Source organism: Podarcis raffonei, chromosome 4 (genome assembly GCF_027172205.1).
Source record: "Podarcis raffonei isolate rPodRaf1 chromosome 4, rPodRaf1.pri, whole genome shotgun sequence".
Classification (NCBI taxonomy): domain Eukaryota; kingdom Metazoa; phylum Chordata; class Lepidosauria; order Squamata; family Lacertidae; genus Podarcis; species Podarcis raffonei.
This window is the reverse complement of record NC_070605.1, coordinates 25,287,953-25,303,308: the sequence shown is the minus strand read 5'-3', so window position 1 is coordinate 25,303,308 and position 15,356 is coordinate 25,287,953. Positions and strand designations below refer to the sequence as shown.

At 44.5% G+C, this 15,356-nt stretch overlaps 1 protein-coding gene across 2 annotated transcripts; it reads right to left on the bottom strand.

Annotated features, from left to right (window-relative positions):
* Window positions 1–3,604: 3,604 nt before the first annotated feature.
* IL17D (interleukin 17D) lies at window positions 3,605–13,523 on the bottom strand. Of its 2 annotated transcripts, XR_008330131.1 has the most exons (4): window positions 12,894–13,523; window positions 11,068–11,363; window positions 3,793–4,867; window positions 3,605–3,762 (listed from the first exon to the last, which is right to left on the bottom strand). XR_008330131.1 is itself a non-coding variant. In XM_053385843.1 (3 exons), the coding sequence occupies exons 1-3, from the start codon at window positions 12,906–12,908 to the stop codon at window positions 4,567–4,569; spliced, it is 612 nt and encodes a 203-aa protein (XP_053241818.1). In that variant the 5' UTR covers window positions 12,909–13,523; the 3' UTR covers window positions 3,742–4,566. The 2 variants fall into 2 exon arrangements, 1 of the variants encoding a protein (XP_053241818.1); XM_053385843.1 differs by having other exon boundaries at window positions 3,742–4,867.
* Window positions 13,524–15,356: the final 1,833 nt, after the last annotated feature.

Here is a 15,356-nt window from a genome sequence, read left to right as displayed (position 1 = left end):
ACATCCGGTTGGCCACAGTGTGTGAAACAGGCTGCCTGGACTAGATGGGCCATTGACCTCTTTTATGTTCTTATGAAGTTGAGTGCCCTGGCATCTTCATACAGCCCTGCATTTCAGCAGTTCCCACGGCCGTAGCACCTCTCACTTGCCCAGCATCCCTGCAGGGTGCATTCTACAGGTGACAGCCACCTGTGCTTTAACTTATCCACCAAAGGTTTTAAATTTTTGTTTGAATATGAACTAAATACTGAAATAAGAGCAAAAGAGAACATTGGGTACATATGCCTTGGCACAAAACCTTCAATAGTTCGAGTCTGGTTTGTATTCATTATCTCAGAACTCCAGTCTAAGCCTGTATATTGCCTGTACTTTGAAATCTTGCCCTTACTTAAGCCGCCAAGTACTCTGCTCTTTGATTGGAACAGTTTCCTCTACAATAATAGTTGCATTCCCCACGCAAATTCTTATTTCTTCCCATTATGAATAATCACCTCCAACCAAAATGTGCAGAGGTCATTAACTAGTTTGCCAATGTGGAAAAGATTCCCCGGGGGCATTTGAAAGCCACAACTTTAGCGTTAGACACTTGCAGATACACATAATTCACCCAGTTTAGCATATGAACTGTGGTCAAATGGGTGCATTAAAATTAGCTGTTCTCTGAAAGTGCATGCCAGTGAGTTGCATAGTATAGTAGTCACAGATGCCTGAACAGTTTGATGCTGGAAATTATGGTGGGATGCTGCTGGTTGTATTGTAAAATACAAGGCAGATGCAAGGAAAATCCTCTGTGTCGGTTGATTTCGATACTAAAGTGAATGACTACCACAATTTGCACCTCTGAATTTCCAATAAAAGTTGCAGGGAGGGGCTCCTGCCATAAAAGTTATATCATATTATGTATAGCTGCCAGTGTTTCTTTTGAATTGTGCTCCCAAATTATGTCTGGACTGCATTCAACAAGCGTTTCTTTCCTTTTAAATTTGCCTTCCTTCCCCCTCCCCACCACCCCAGTATAGAATGCAGAGATTCTGTTAGGGGTCCATGGACTCAGGGCTGTGAAGTAATCTCAAAGGAATGTTTGGTTGGAAGAGCCACAGCATAGTGCAGTGTAGCCCAGCAATGGAGAGAGAAATTAAATTCATCATTGGGAAGTTTTCTAGAAGAAGGACATGTTATGGATGCAAAGGTTAGCCAGGCTCCTTTGGCATACAGCGGTACCTCAGGTTACATATGCTTCAGGTTACATACGCTTCAGGTTACAGACTCCGCTAACCCAGAAATACTGATTCAGGTTAAGAACTTTGCTTCAGGATAAGAACAGAAATCGTGCTCCGGCGGTGCAGCGGCAGCAGGAGGCCCCATTAGTTAAAGTGGTGCTTCAGGTTAAGAACAGTTTCAGCTTAAGAACGGACCTCCGAATGAATTAAGTACTTAACCCGAGGTACCACTGTATTTCAGAAGTTTTTCCCTTGATTTTGGGAAATCTTAATTTTTTGATTTTTTGTTTCCAATTGGATTAGAAATTCACAGTTCTGTATTTGAGTTCTTTTCTTCTTTTTCATTTTTATGGAGGAACATAGGAAGCTGCCTTATAGCAGATCAGTTTTTGCCCAGTGCTGCCTGTTCTGATTAGCTGTGGCTTTTCAGGGTGCCTGTCACTCCTCCCCATTTGTTGATAAAACAGTGGGGGGGGGCAATAAACTTGATCAAGATTGCACTGCAATCCCTTTTCTACCATCTTACCAGTGTGTTCGTGAATATGTGTGTGGTAATATTGTAAAAATGCAATATGTGATTCTACACAATTGTGTGATGGTTCTTTTTGGATGGTATTTACCTGCGTGCCAAAACAAGTGTGCACATTAGTAAAACCGTCCAAAAATAGGTTCACATTGTTATGGATCTTCCTGTACTGTTTTTTCAGTACAAAGGTGCATTAAGAAAGCAGTGGGGAGGGAGATGCCTCAGCTTTCAGCTCATTTGCAAACTGTACATGCTGTAATTTCAGAAACTTAGAAATGAGAGCTAGGTGGTGAAAAAAACTAGTTGTAATTTTTTAAAAATAAAAAAGTAGTTAAACTAGAGACCAGGAGTTAAACTCTGGGCAGAGCACATCAGAGGAAATAACAGAATGGAATAAATCCTCTCATCCCCAGAGTCCATTATGAAAAAGAAAGGATTTTGGCAGATGCGCCTTTTCATGCAGAGATGGGCCTCTGGGTTGGAAGGAATCGTGGAAGTCAACTTGTCTAACACTCTGCTCAATGCAGGATCTACATTGCAAGGCGTGACTACAAAATCCCTGACATTCGTTCAGCATCTGCTTAAATATCTCCAATGAAGAAAAGAGAGCTCAATGGCTCCTGAGGCAGGCAGATCCGCTGTTGAGTGGCTTGTACTCTTAGGAAGTTTCTCGTAAGGTTTAGCCAAAATTGGCTTCCCCACCATTTCCACCTATTTGTTCTAGACTTACCCTTGGGAGCAAGAGAACACAAAATTCTTCCATTTGCTACATGAAAGCATTTCAGGTATTTGAAGACGGCTGGAATGTCTCTCCTTAATCTTTTCCAGGCTAGATGCACCCAGGTATTCTTTAACTGTTCCGTATAGGATTTGGTTTACAGATTCTTCCTCCTAGTCACCCTTCTCAGGTCATCATACTAGTTGCTATTCTCAGTTTGTGTCTTCCTTAAATTGAGGGGAAATCTTCATCCCAAAAATTTGCCACCCCTTCTACACAACTACTGAAGGTCCAACAGTGTCATTCTGGTCACCCTAAACAAAGGCCAAATGGCAACTGCTGTGTCATGTGCAATTTGGAGATAGATTAGCAACCATCTGCCTGAAAGCTAGAAAGATACATGAATAAAGGCAAAGCAATTTGGTAACCTAGTGATGTTTGCTAACATTACACATTAGAAAACCATGGCTCACTCTCACCAAGTGTAATGGGTGACTTGGGAAAGGAGGAAAGTCACAGAATATCCATAAAGGATGGTGTTTGCAATGTAGGAAGTTGCGGAGAAAGGAGTTATAGACAGAATTAACCCTGTAAATTGAGCCAACAGCTTTGCCTATCATTGGGAGTTTAAAGAGGCAGCTGCCTCCAGCTTACACAGTTTTCTGAACCTTTGCTGTTTAGAGCTTTTGGCTCATACATTCATTTAATTTGGCAGATGCTTTCCTCTCTCACCGATGGAAGCCAAGACACATCCCTCCCCCCCTTGGCCAAGCAGTTTGGTTTCATTTATCTGATCTCTCATCATCCTTGTTATTCCCCAAGGCTCCTGCAGCCTGAAAAATCTAAAACTGATAACTGGCTTGTAAGCTGAAAGCTAAGAACAGCTTAAAAGGCAACTGGCATGTTTCCACACTTTTGAAAGGGGTCATAAACCAGACTGTTTTTCAAGCCGAGACTTCTCTTTCCATGATGTTATGTGAGCAAGAGTATATTGTATAGGGTTGGTGTGCATTTGCGGCATATACAATACTGCCCTGATCAACATCTGAGCTGTAAACTGGAAAAACACCAGTACTTTACTCCTCGTTAACGCCAGCAGTAAAGTTCTTCACTTCTCTCCATTTCGCACTGCTCCTATTCATAGACTGATACTCCTTTGCAGTGTGAGGATGCTACCTTTTCAGCGAGTCTGCTGACTCTGCTTTTGAAATGATATTTTGTGAAATGTTTTCTTCCTTTGAACGCAGAAGTAACAATTAAAGCTGAAACAAAAATAATCAGGAGTCCAGGACATTGCACTGTTAGAATCCTAACATCAGAACCCCAACATCAGGGTCATATCTTAAAGACACAGCCCTTTCAGCGACCTCTACATTAAGGATTTAGAAGATGTGACAAAAGGGAGTCCCCTATCATTTGATGTTCGGAGCAGATAAAAAATGAGCTGCTTGCACTACCTTTAAGGTTCAGTGTGACATGACAGACCCCAGGGCATATGTGAGTCTGAGAAGGGTGTCAGTGATGATGACACATAATGGCTCTGCTTCAGAGCAAAGCCAACATTTGTGGACCTCTGCCTTTATCTATAGCAGCTATTAGGTGGTACAAGCCTCATATTTCCTGGACCACTACTGTATCCCCAGAGCTACTTTCCAGGTGTGATTTCTTAATTTGTGCAACTCAACTATGATTCTTCAAATCTCATCATGGCTCTGTGTCACTGGACTGTGTCCCACCGCACCTCCAGCTTCTGTCTTCGCAACATTTGTAATGATATTTTCAAAGCACGCTGCTTCTATGGGTGGGCCCTATATATGCACAAGCACCACCTGGCCTCTCAAAAACAAAGGCCTCGCAGCCGGGTACATTATCTGACTGCACTGAAGGGGACTGTATTTGAGCTGGCACAAACGTCCTGTGCATATGGCTCATTCATGGATGCAGGCTGCAGCCCACATCATCATGCAGGCGCGTGTGTGTGTGTGTTTATGAATGGACTCTAGAACTCCCAGAACCAGGGAATGGCGAAGCTAAAAGGACATGCAAAGCAACCTTTGCCATCAGGTTTCTTCTGGGGCCTTCATTCTGATGGTGGCTTGCGGTTATGATTCAACGAGCAACTTTACCCCTTGCTTGTCTATACTGGAATTTACACCCTCGACTTCTTTTTCATGTACCTGTGGTACACAGGTGCAGCCCACTGGGATAGTGACATAATCCTCTGTGTAGACATAGCGCCCTCCGGTGCACGTCGTGGTTCGGCGCAAGATGACTGCTGGCATTAGCACCGGGACACTCCGGAAGTGGAAGTTCTCCTCCCCGTAAACACCAGTCAGGCAGCCCTTGCATAGGCAGTAGGCTTCGGGGATGTACTTTGGATACCTTGCCGGGTCATAGGAGATTCTGTGCCAAAGGAAAAGAAAAGGGACTCAGTTCGTGCGTCCTCTACCGTCTCCCAACTCCTTGTTTTATCCCAGCTGGAAAAGATTACGGCAAAATGTTGACAGTTGCTTTGCACTGCATTCAATAATGTTTTCGTTATTATGCCAAGGAGAGGGGAGGAGGGGAACAGCTGCAGCTCTTAAACACGGCCTGCTTATTTGAAAACTTGGAGAGAGAAACCCTTTGGACAGCTCCCTAAACGGATCAGCATCTGAAACAAAGGCATGCTCAATTTCCTCGTTCATGCAATGGTAAGGTGGATTCATTCGGCTCAACTCTCTCATAGCCGATGCACATCAATAGTTTGCCCGTTTTCCTTCCGGGGATTCTTAGCTGTAGAGGGTATGTCGTCTCTGTTCTTCCATACATCCTTAGCACTAATGCAGTGCCTTTGTTGTGGACAGAGTTGGACCCTTTTCCGGCCCTGCTCTTGCTCATTTTTAACAGCAGACCCAAAGTCCTTCTCTTATCACTCTGCCAAAAAATGAAGCAGCTTGGGGAGCTGGGTCTCCAACAAAACAGTCCTGCTAACGCAATGAGTTTTAGATGCGCAATGTTTTAGCTGTGATTCCCTAACCTCTGCACCCTTTGTGTGTCCCCTAAAACTCTTCCAGGGTTCCCCCCCAAAAAAGACCCCTCTAGAGCAGATTTACACAGGGAGCACATGGGAGGAGCGGAGGAGAGGGGAGAAGTGCCATGTAGCAGCCAAAACTCCTTGATCTTCCTTCCTTGACTTAGCAAGACCCAGTTACACTTTTGAAGGACTCACAGAGCTGCAATAAATGTGTAGTTCTGCCCTTCGTCATAACAGGGGATATATGTCTACTCACAGGCAGGCGATAAGTACCTATTTGTAAAAGCAAGGAAGGCAAAAGCAGGTTTAAATAAGAGGTAGGGAAATCGGATAACCTTTCCTTTTCAGAAGCTGTTGCTGCTTAGAAGCTCACGAACAAACGCAGAATGGAAGAAATTAGGCGTAATTCAAAGCCATGCTTGGGGACATGTTTGGCACACAGCTCCAGCATCACATAGATGGATGCTCTGGAAAGAGGATGAACATGACCTCTGGCTTCAAATGGAACACAAAACTAGATCCAAGTTTCTGCAACTTATGTCCATATGTGAAGCAGAAGCAATTTTTCCTGAAAAAGCTCACTTTTTGCACAACCAAGCTTCATTGCCTTGGTGCAGAAATGCCCCCCTTTAAAAAGAAAGGCTTTGTTGCCTTGAGCTATCTGTTCACGTAGGGAATCCCTGCCTGTCTACAATAATACATGTGATACATTTATAGTTATATTTATATAGCATTCTAGGAAATAGTAAGCCCTGAGAAAGAGGCTCACATGCTAACACACCAATGAGGAAAAAGGGAAAAAGGTAAAGCAGGGTTTTCTCGGTCCAGTTTTTTCTTCTTCTGGTAAATGGTGCCTAAAGACTGCCTGACAGTCAGTAAATCAACTGGTGCAGCTTTTTACACACAAATAGCTACATGCAAAAAAACCCATGAAGGATAAACAGGGTCTTCACGGTATGACTGTGCTTTATTGTAAAACAGGCTTTTCCATTTGTGACATGGTGACTTTAATTTAAAGAATGAATAGAAAAAGATTGAGGGTTTTTTTTTAATGAGTGGCAGCCCTCCCCCCCCCACTCAAAACCCTATTAGTGCTTCAAACTCCACGTACCAGACTTACTTAAACACATCCACCCCATATAAATATGACCAAATTAACCTGCTAGAAGAGAATGGTCAAAACAAATTTCTTGAATGATGCTCACTATTTACCATGGTTTACATTTTCTAAAACATTCTTAAGCTGTGCAAACTAGCACTTTGGGAAGGCCAAGTCACTCACTGACCCATTCTTATCCAACTCTGACGCTGATCTAACCAGAACATATATTTGTGCACCTGGAATTTGTATTTGGAGTGCCTGAATGTACAAAAAAAGTCTAGAGAGTAAAAGAGAAATGACTACCTTTTAGATTTTTGAAATGCATGTACAAATCAGTTAAAGGCAAACAGGACTGAGTCCCGAGAGGTTATCCAATTCCATTTGCTATTGCTGTTAACAAAATTATATTTGCTTCAAACCTTAAATGTTTTGTTGCTCAGTGTCAGGAGTGAATTAATAGTGATTCAAGATGACTGTAGTCTGCCTAAGCTTCCTACAAGTTGGACTCTGTTCAGGATGTCTGGAATTAGTCATTAAAAATACAGAAGAAGAACGTGAAAGCAGTAGTGCCAGTTTGGGCCCTATAGAATGGAGGCTGCAAAAATAAGTGTTACCAAGAGTCAGGGAGTTTAAGGTTGCAAAATACTTGTGTGCCTCCCTTGAGAGACACTCCATAAAAATATATGTCTTAAGCTCGGTCTCCTAAATCCTTTAACACTTCTAAAACTCTTTGAGTGGCAACTGAAGCCTATTTGGAATTAGGTCTTTGAAATGTATATAGGAAGCAGACTTACAGCGAGACACACCATTGGCCTATTTAACTCAGTATTGTCCACACTCACTGGCTGCAGCTTTCCAGGGTTTTAGGCAAGGGACATTCCCAGCTGTATCTTCTGCATGCAAAACATGAACACTACTACTGAGATATGGCCTTTATGCTTAAAGTTTAATTGATTTGGGATAAAGGAGATATCTTCCTGTAGATCTGAATCCTGATAATTGTTCTTTTGTACTTTGCTCACTTACTCAAGCCATTCAGACTAGTTTAAGTAGACTGCTTCCTTACATGCAGGCACCTCTAACATTTTGACAATTTTCTGTAGTCAAATTAACATCCAGTGAAATAAAGAAAAGAAAAAATAAGGCAGTGGCTACAGTCTTAAGCATGCTTACCAGAAGCATCTTCCACTGGAGCTATTGGTACATCCTATTGAACAGCAAGGTTTAGGCTCAACATATTAAGTTAGATCCCTGAGTGCGTTATAAAGAGCCCAAATGCTGTTGCCCATCCAATTTGAGAGGTGGAATTTTCAGCACAGAGCATGAGAGTTACGATGGCAGTGCCATTTTTTACATGCAGTTTGTTCCAATGTATACCTACAGGTCTTTCCAAATGCTTCCACATCTCTGCATTGCTCCACATGACCGTTTCTGCAAGTGAATGGCACTAAGTGACCTGGTTTGTCTACAGTAACACTGGAGAGCTTCTACTTGTGTTGTGTTAGCTTTCCCCTTGCAAGGGCGCAATTTCAACTGAACAATCCCTTAGGTGTGTTCTTTGATGAAACACATTTGCAGTACTCTGCACCTGTGTGGTGGCTCTGCATCTTCTAAGCATGCTGATGCTGAACTGATGCCAAATCAACCTGCTGACATAGTCCTAAGGACTATGAGCTGAGATGAATTGAATTACACATATGGAAAGGCAGTGCATGTAACTACAGCTGATAGTGGTGCGCAGGCACTGCTGAACAGACGACCGGCATTGCCTGCAAAGTCCTGTGCAAAAAAAAGGGCCATCTTGATGTCACTGTGATGTTAGGTGATTGACAGATGAGTAGCCCCACCAACCTGTCATAGTTGGCTTGCATGAGTGGGTGAAAGAATGATCTGGCCCAGTGGCCAGATCCTGTTCCCCACCTCTGCACTACAGACCCAAGAAGGCTTATGCCAGATCTGTCTGGCATGACTATCCTGCATGTGGATTTCAGCAGATGCCTTCTATCTCTTTTGTGAAATAACCCAGTTGCCTGAGCTAGGAATGCAGCCACACGGACCAGAAGGAGCAGTGATAAATGGCAGCGTATCAAACTGGGGTTAGGTGTCCAGGGAAGAGCTGCAGGAAAAGACTTTAGGCCTGGATTTATTTACCATCACCATCATTAATAATAATCTGGACTCTAAACCGGTCAGGCCAATGACATCTGGAGATGACATCACAAGGGGGAGCTGGTGAACAAGTCAGCGAGGAGATGAAAAGTAATCAGGAGGGGCCCATGCGGAAGGGAAACAAAGGCAGGCAAATTCAAGAGCGGGACATCTCAGCATCTGTGCAACTGGATGGGGGAGAGAGCGTGTGCAGGGGAGCGCAGCACAGCTCTCTCAAGGACCGACAAGATCAGTGCTAATTTTTCAGGGGGTACTAAAGTGTATGCACTATTGGCACTTCTTTTTTTTTAGTTGTTAAAAAGTGCGGCACTTACTGTAACAACTTTATGGTGAGTACCAGCACCTGTTTTCTAGGGGGGAAACCACTGGACAGAATAATAATAATAATAATAATAATAATAATAATAATAATTTATTTATACCCCGCCCATCTGGCTGGGTTTCCCCAGCCATTCTGGGCGGCTTCCAACAAAACACTAAAATACAATAACCTATTAAACATTAAAAGCTTCCCTAAACAGGGCTGCCTTTAGATGTCTTCTAAAAGTTTGATAATTATTTTTCTCTTTGACATCTGGTGGGAGGGTGTTCCACAGGGCAGGTGCCACTACCGAGAAGGCCCTCTGCCTGGTTCCCTGTAACTTGGCTTCTCGCAGCGAGGGAACCACCAGAAGGCCCTCGGTGATGGACCTCAGTGTCCGGTCAGAACTATGGAGGTGGAGACGCTCCTTCAGGTATACTGGACCGAGGCCGTTTAGGCATTTGAACTGGCCTCTCAGGTTCCAACTTGTTTATGGGAAAGAAAACGTAAACACTTTTGAACTCGCCTCTCTGGTACTTGGGTACTTGCATCTACTTAGCTGGAGAAAAAGAAAAAGCCGGAGAAAAGAAAAAGCTGGAGAAAAAGAAGAGCCGCTAAACAGAAACCAGGGTCAAAACAGCTTAATCCTATTTCTGGTTTTGTTGACTGCCCTGATGAATCAGAACTGGAGGCTGAAAGCTGTTGCTTAGACTAGGTGTAGTTGGGACCAGGGCTGTGGACTCGACTTTTGCTTGTTAATAGAGCCCTGTAAATTCAGGAACAGAACACAACTGAACATGCGCTCAGTATCAGAGCTGAGCTCACAGTACTTTTGCACAAAAATCAACTCTTTGTCTTCTTCCAAGCTTTCTTCACTTAAGCAGCCTGATATTTGAGGGGTGAGAAAGCTTTTCCCTTCCTGCTTTGTTACACAATGGGAAAAATAGAAGCCCTTGTAGATCTAGTGCAAATCACCCAGCTGATCTACCAGTGGATCCTTCCAGAGTTATTTCCTGCCCAAGATCTATATACTGTAGGCCAACCTTATGTGACCTTCAGTGTTAATAGTATATTAACATTTTTAAACTACTCAGGCAAAGTATAAGTACTATTTTTGATATTTCAGTACAAGATATACAGAGCTTCTGTTTAGAGCGCTGGCATTCAGTTTGTATTCTTGGTAAACATTGTTTCTAAATACATAAAGTTAGTTTTAAAATACCAGATTGAGAAAACAGCTGTTTTTAAAGCTAAACCAGGCAGAAGACAAACCACATAAGCCAATGTTTATTAGTGGCCATTAAAAAGACAATATTTGCATTTCCCACAAAGGTACATAACCAAATGCAAATGCTGCTATTTATTCAGAGTATTATAATAATAACAACGCACGTTTTTAAAATTAGAAACTGCCCCACTTTGGATGCATTTGCTTTGAATTCTGTTCTTCCTGTTGTGACACCTGTATGCACATTTAAAATAGCAGCTTCCCAGATGTTGCGGTTGAGCTAAAAATGTGACAGCCTAATTACTAGAGAGCAGAACAAGACATCCAGACCCTGTTCTGCTCACCTGTCCTGCTGCTATTAAGTTGGGGTGGGGGTGAGTGAATCAGCTGCAAGCACAGCTCTCATAGTTCTGCCCTGATTTTTAAAAGTGCAGCATTAAGCAAGGTCTGTCTCATGACTAATTTTCCCTTTCAAATTCAAGAATCAGTAGTTCTAAGAGACCAGAAGAGAGATGAAGAAACGGCCTCAATAGGTTGGTCCTATTCGACACAGGTCACATGTGTGGCGTCTCCCTTCAAGCCACAGAGCAGAGAATGGGGAACCCGTGGCTCTCCAGATGTTAATGACTTCCATCACCCCAACCACTGGCCATGCTGGCTGGGGCTGATGGGAACTGAAGTTCAGCGACACATAGCCACAGCGCCATAGGTGGAGAGATAAGACAATCACACAACCCTACTTCACATTTTAAGCTAGAGAGTGGCAGATGAATTGTGTTCACATTACCTGTAGGACCAAGGAGAGACACTGTTGAGGTTGATAGGGAGTCGGTATACCTTGTCCGCAGCTGATCTGCCCCCTGCTGGACAACTGGTATTGTGATCTTTTTCCAGAGGCTCCAGCTGCAAGGTGTGATGGAAAGCGCTGAGCATCCCTGCTGTGAGTCGCCCGTACAGCTGCTCCAGAAGCTCTTCAGGCCGGTCAGCGCAGGTTCGAGCACGCAGTGGGCGCTTGCTTACCTTGAAAGTCTCTAATCCAGGGTAAGGGAGCCCACACAAGAGAAGGCAGGCAAGCACCCATACCTGTAATGCACAGGAAAAGAAAACATATAAAGGATGCTTCCCCGACACTTCCACATTTGAAGGAGGATAACAGGTACACTAGATTTAGTTCGCAAGAGAGATTTGCAATGGAATCTTACACATCTATTCAAAAGTAGGCCCTATCAAGTTAAATTGGACATAATCCAAGCATAGGCATAGTCAGGATTTAATAGCCAGGGAGGAAGGACAACCACCTGCCATCACCCTCTGTCTGGCTGTCTAGCAGATTTGGAATGAAATGTCTCAACAACTGTTGCTTTAAATTGCTTTATTTTGACCCCAAGTGCTCAGAAAAATCTGTCAAAATCTTTCTACAATTTCAACTTTTAGTTAAGTATTTTTATTTATTTACTTGACCCCCCCACCCCAGCAGGTAAACATATAAAGATTAACTTTAACGAGCTAGCCTATGATAGGTAAATCATTTTTTATAGGAGCCTAGATGTGTGCATATAAACTCATCAAACAGATAAGTCAGCATTCAGAATTCAGTTTGGGAGTAACGATTACCCATTATTCAAACAGGTGGTGAGAGGAGGGGGCGGGGCGGGCATGGATCCCTAGATGTACACCCTCAGGGTGATCAATGGGGGATTTAGAACTTCTGGGCAAATAGGATCTAATCCAGCAAAAAGGATTTAATCCTTGGTAGGTCCTCGAGTAAAACTGTTCAGTTCACATTAGGAATCCACTTCCCAAGCAAGAAAGACATCATTCTGTCAGCTAAGTAGGTGCCATTGGCAGAGGATGACCAAGTTTAGAAATCCACGGCGCCCCAGTAAACCTGCACAATATCACACCTCGCCCCGCTCTCCTAATCCTGGCGTCTGTTAAATAATTACAGGTCGGGAGCCTCACTCCTCGCAATCGCAACGCTTGGTCATGGAACTTGGAGAGTTGGAAAAGATCCCACAAGGGCCATCTAGTCCAACCCCACCGCCTTGCAATGCAGGTCGTTTTAAGCTTCTACAGAGCCAGCCCAACAGCGTCCTCAGCCCTGGTTTGCGAGGCGGCAGTGCGAGCGATTCTCCCGCTGCGCAACCGCGCATCCCAGCCGCGCTCCCTTTCGCGAGCATCTCAGCTGGCAAGAGGTAATTCTCTGCCCAGGTCACGCTTCCCACTCGGACCGAATTTAAAAGTTGCTTCGAATTTATTCTTCTTCTTCTTCTTCTTCTTCTTCTTCTTCTTCTTCTTCTTCTTCTTCTTATTATTATTATTATTATTATTATTATTTCTTCTCCCTGTCCCGGGGAATCCTCAACCCAGTGACGCCCATCGGCTCCCAAGGACCTCTGAGGAAAAGCACCCTTGGGAAGAGCTCCGCCGCCTCAGCGCGCGCCTTTCAACCAAATCCGCGCCAAGCCTCCCAGCCCCGCCGGCAGGAGCAGCTTGCAGCCGCCGCCGCCGCTGCCTTAGCAAGGGAATTGGAGCGATGGCAAGCAGGCGGGAAGTTTGCGCCGAGGGTCCGCGGCGTCGCGCGCGTCTCCCCGCTCCCCGCGCACTCCTTACCTTGGCCGTCTGCATGGTGGGGACGCGCGCGCGCCGGGCCCCGGAGCCCGGCCAGGCGCGCGAGGAGCCTCTGGGAAGCGTCGGCGCGTGAAGCGCTTGCTGATGGCCTTGGCTCTCGCGGTTGGGGGGGGGGCGGGCGGCGAGAGGAGAAGTTGGAAGAGTGCCCCGCTTCGCACTGCGTCGCCCCGGCCTGCCGGTGCCAAAATCATTTTCAGCCCCGGCCGAGGGGGGCTGCTTCGCGAAGGTGTTTTTTTTTCCTTCGCTGGGGTGTGACTTGAGCTAGCGGGAGGCAGGGGGAGGTTCTCCTGGCCGGAGAAGAGTTTTGCCGCGCTTGCTGAGGAGGAAAGCAGGGGCAGCCAGGCGCGCGCTGCAGGCCTCCTCGGGGTCCCCTCACCTGGGCCAGAGGCCTAACAATCCTGCAAAAGTCAATGATCTAATCTCCCCACTGTAGCTCTTCTTTGATCCCCCTCAACAATGCACTTGCAAATCAGCTGTCGCGCGAAACCATTCTGTGTCCCAATCAGCAGAGAACGCAATGGGAAAACCGTTAAGATGCAGCACGCTGTGCAAAAAGAATGTCAACCCCACGATTCCCAAGCAAGGGATCCTCGTAGGCTTTTATGGCGTTGTTGTTGTTGTTGTTGTTTAGTCGTGTCCGACTCTTCGTGACCCCATGGACCAGAGCACGCCAGGCACCTCTGTCCTCCACTGCCTCCCGCAGTTTGGTCAAACTCATGTTGGTAGCTTCGAGAACACTATCCAACCATCTCGTCCTCCGTCGTCCCCTTCTCCTTGTGCCCTCAATCTTTCCCAACATAAGGGACTTTTCCAGGGAGTCTTCTCTTCTCATGAGGTGGCCAAAGTATTGGAGCCTCAGCTTCATGATCTGTCCTTCCAGTGAGCACTCAGGGCTGATTTCCTTCAGAATGGATACGTTTGATCTTCTTGCAGACCATGGGACTCTCAAGAGTCTCCTCCAGCACCATAATTCAAAAGCATCAATTCTTCGGTGATCAGCCTTCTTTATGGTCCAGCTCTCACTTTCATACATCACTATTGGGAAAACCATAGCTTTAACTATACGGACCTTTGTTGGCAAGGTGATGTCTCTGCTTTTTAAGATGCTGTCTAGGTTTGTCATTGCTTTTGTCCCAAGAAGCAGGCGTCTCTTAATTTCGTGGCTGCTGTCACAATCTGCAGTGATCATGGAGCCAAGAAAGTAAAATCTCTCACTGCATCTATTTCTTCCCCTTCTATTTGCCAGGAGGTGATGGGCCCAGTGGCCATGATCTTCCTTTTTTTGATGTTGAGCTTCAGACCATATTTTGCTCTTTCCTCTTTCACCCTCATTAAAAGATTCTTTAATTCCTCCTCACTTTCTGCCATCAAGGAAGTGTATGCCTTCTCAAAGCCTCCATCGAAACACAGGCTACTAACATCTTTTTCTGTGGGCGGTTCACAAAAAGTAAGGTCCTGAATGTGAATTCTAGGTGTTTTGATTCTACTAAATCCAGCTTGCTAGAGCCATCTGTTTTAATTTTACAAAATTCCACTGATTACTTACTGTTGAGCCTAAGCAACACTTGAATTATGAGGTTGGGGGGGCATAATGAAACCCACTCCAACACCTCCCAATTTTAGCCAAATTGCAGGTCTGATGAAAATGGGGCCCAGGTGGGTCTCCCCTCCTGTAATTCAAATATTATGTATGGGCAGAGCCCTACAAATATCCTCAAGATTCATGCCAAAGATGTTCTCTTGAGATGCATCAATAAGCCTTTCTTACTAGAGCATGATTGCAATAACTTCTCAGAATTGAACACATAAAGCTGATTTCTACCAAGTTGGTCTATCTTGTCTGGTAATGTCAATTATATTAAGGCATGGTCTTTCAAGATCTCAGGAGGTGCCTGGCATTTTGAACTAGAGCCCTTGAAACATGAATATTCTATTATTTAACTATTGTTCTTCTGATTCAATTAATTAAGAGAAATAAAGCCAGTTTTGATAAATAAGCATTAGTAAGCATTCCACCTTTCTGTCTCTAAATAATGTAATTATTGTTTTTATATGCAAATTTCCGGTAGTGGCACCCTCCCTGTAGAACACCCTTCGGATGCCAAGGAGAACTATACAACTTTTAGAAGACATCTGAAGGCAGCCCTGTTTCGGGAGGTTTTTAATGTTTGATGTTTGATGATGTTTTTATACATGCTATAAGCCGCCCAGAGTGGCTGGGGAAACCCAGCCAGATGGGCGGGGTATAAATAATAAAATCATTATCATTTTCAAAATAGCAACAGTGCTGTCATTGAAAAAAACACGTAGAGAGACTATGTTTATGAATCCGAAGCCGGAATTAAGACTGCCGGAAGAAATATCAACAACCTCAGATATGCAGATGACACAACCTTGATGGCAGAAAGTGAGGAGGAATTAAAGAACCTTTTATTGAGGGTGAAA

What these genes read in the sequence shown, in the direction of transcription:
- IL17D (XM_053385843.1), bottom strand. An exon ending in GTCTCTCCTTGGTCCTACAG is followed by an intron (nt 4,868 to 11,067) that starts GTAATGTGAACA and finishes CCTTTGGCACAG; the next exon opens with AATCTCCTATGACCCGGCAA.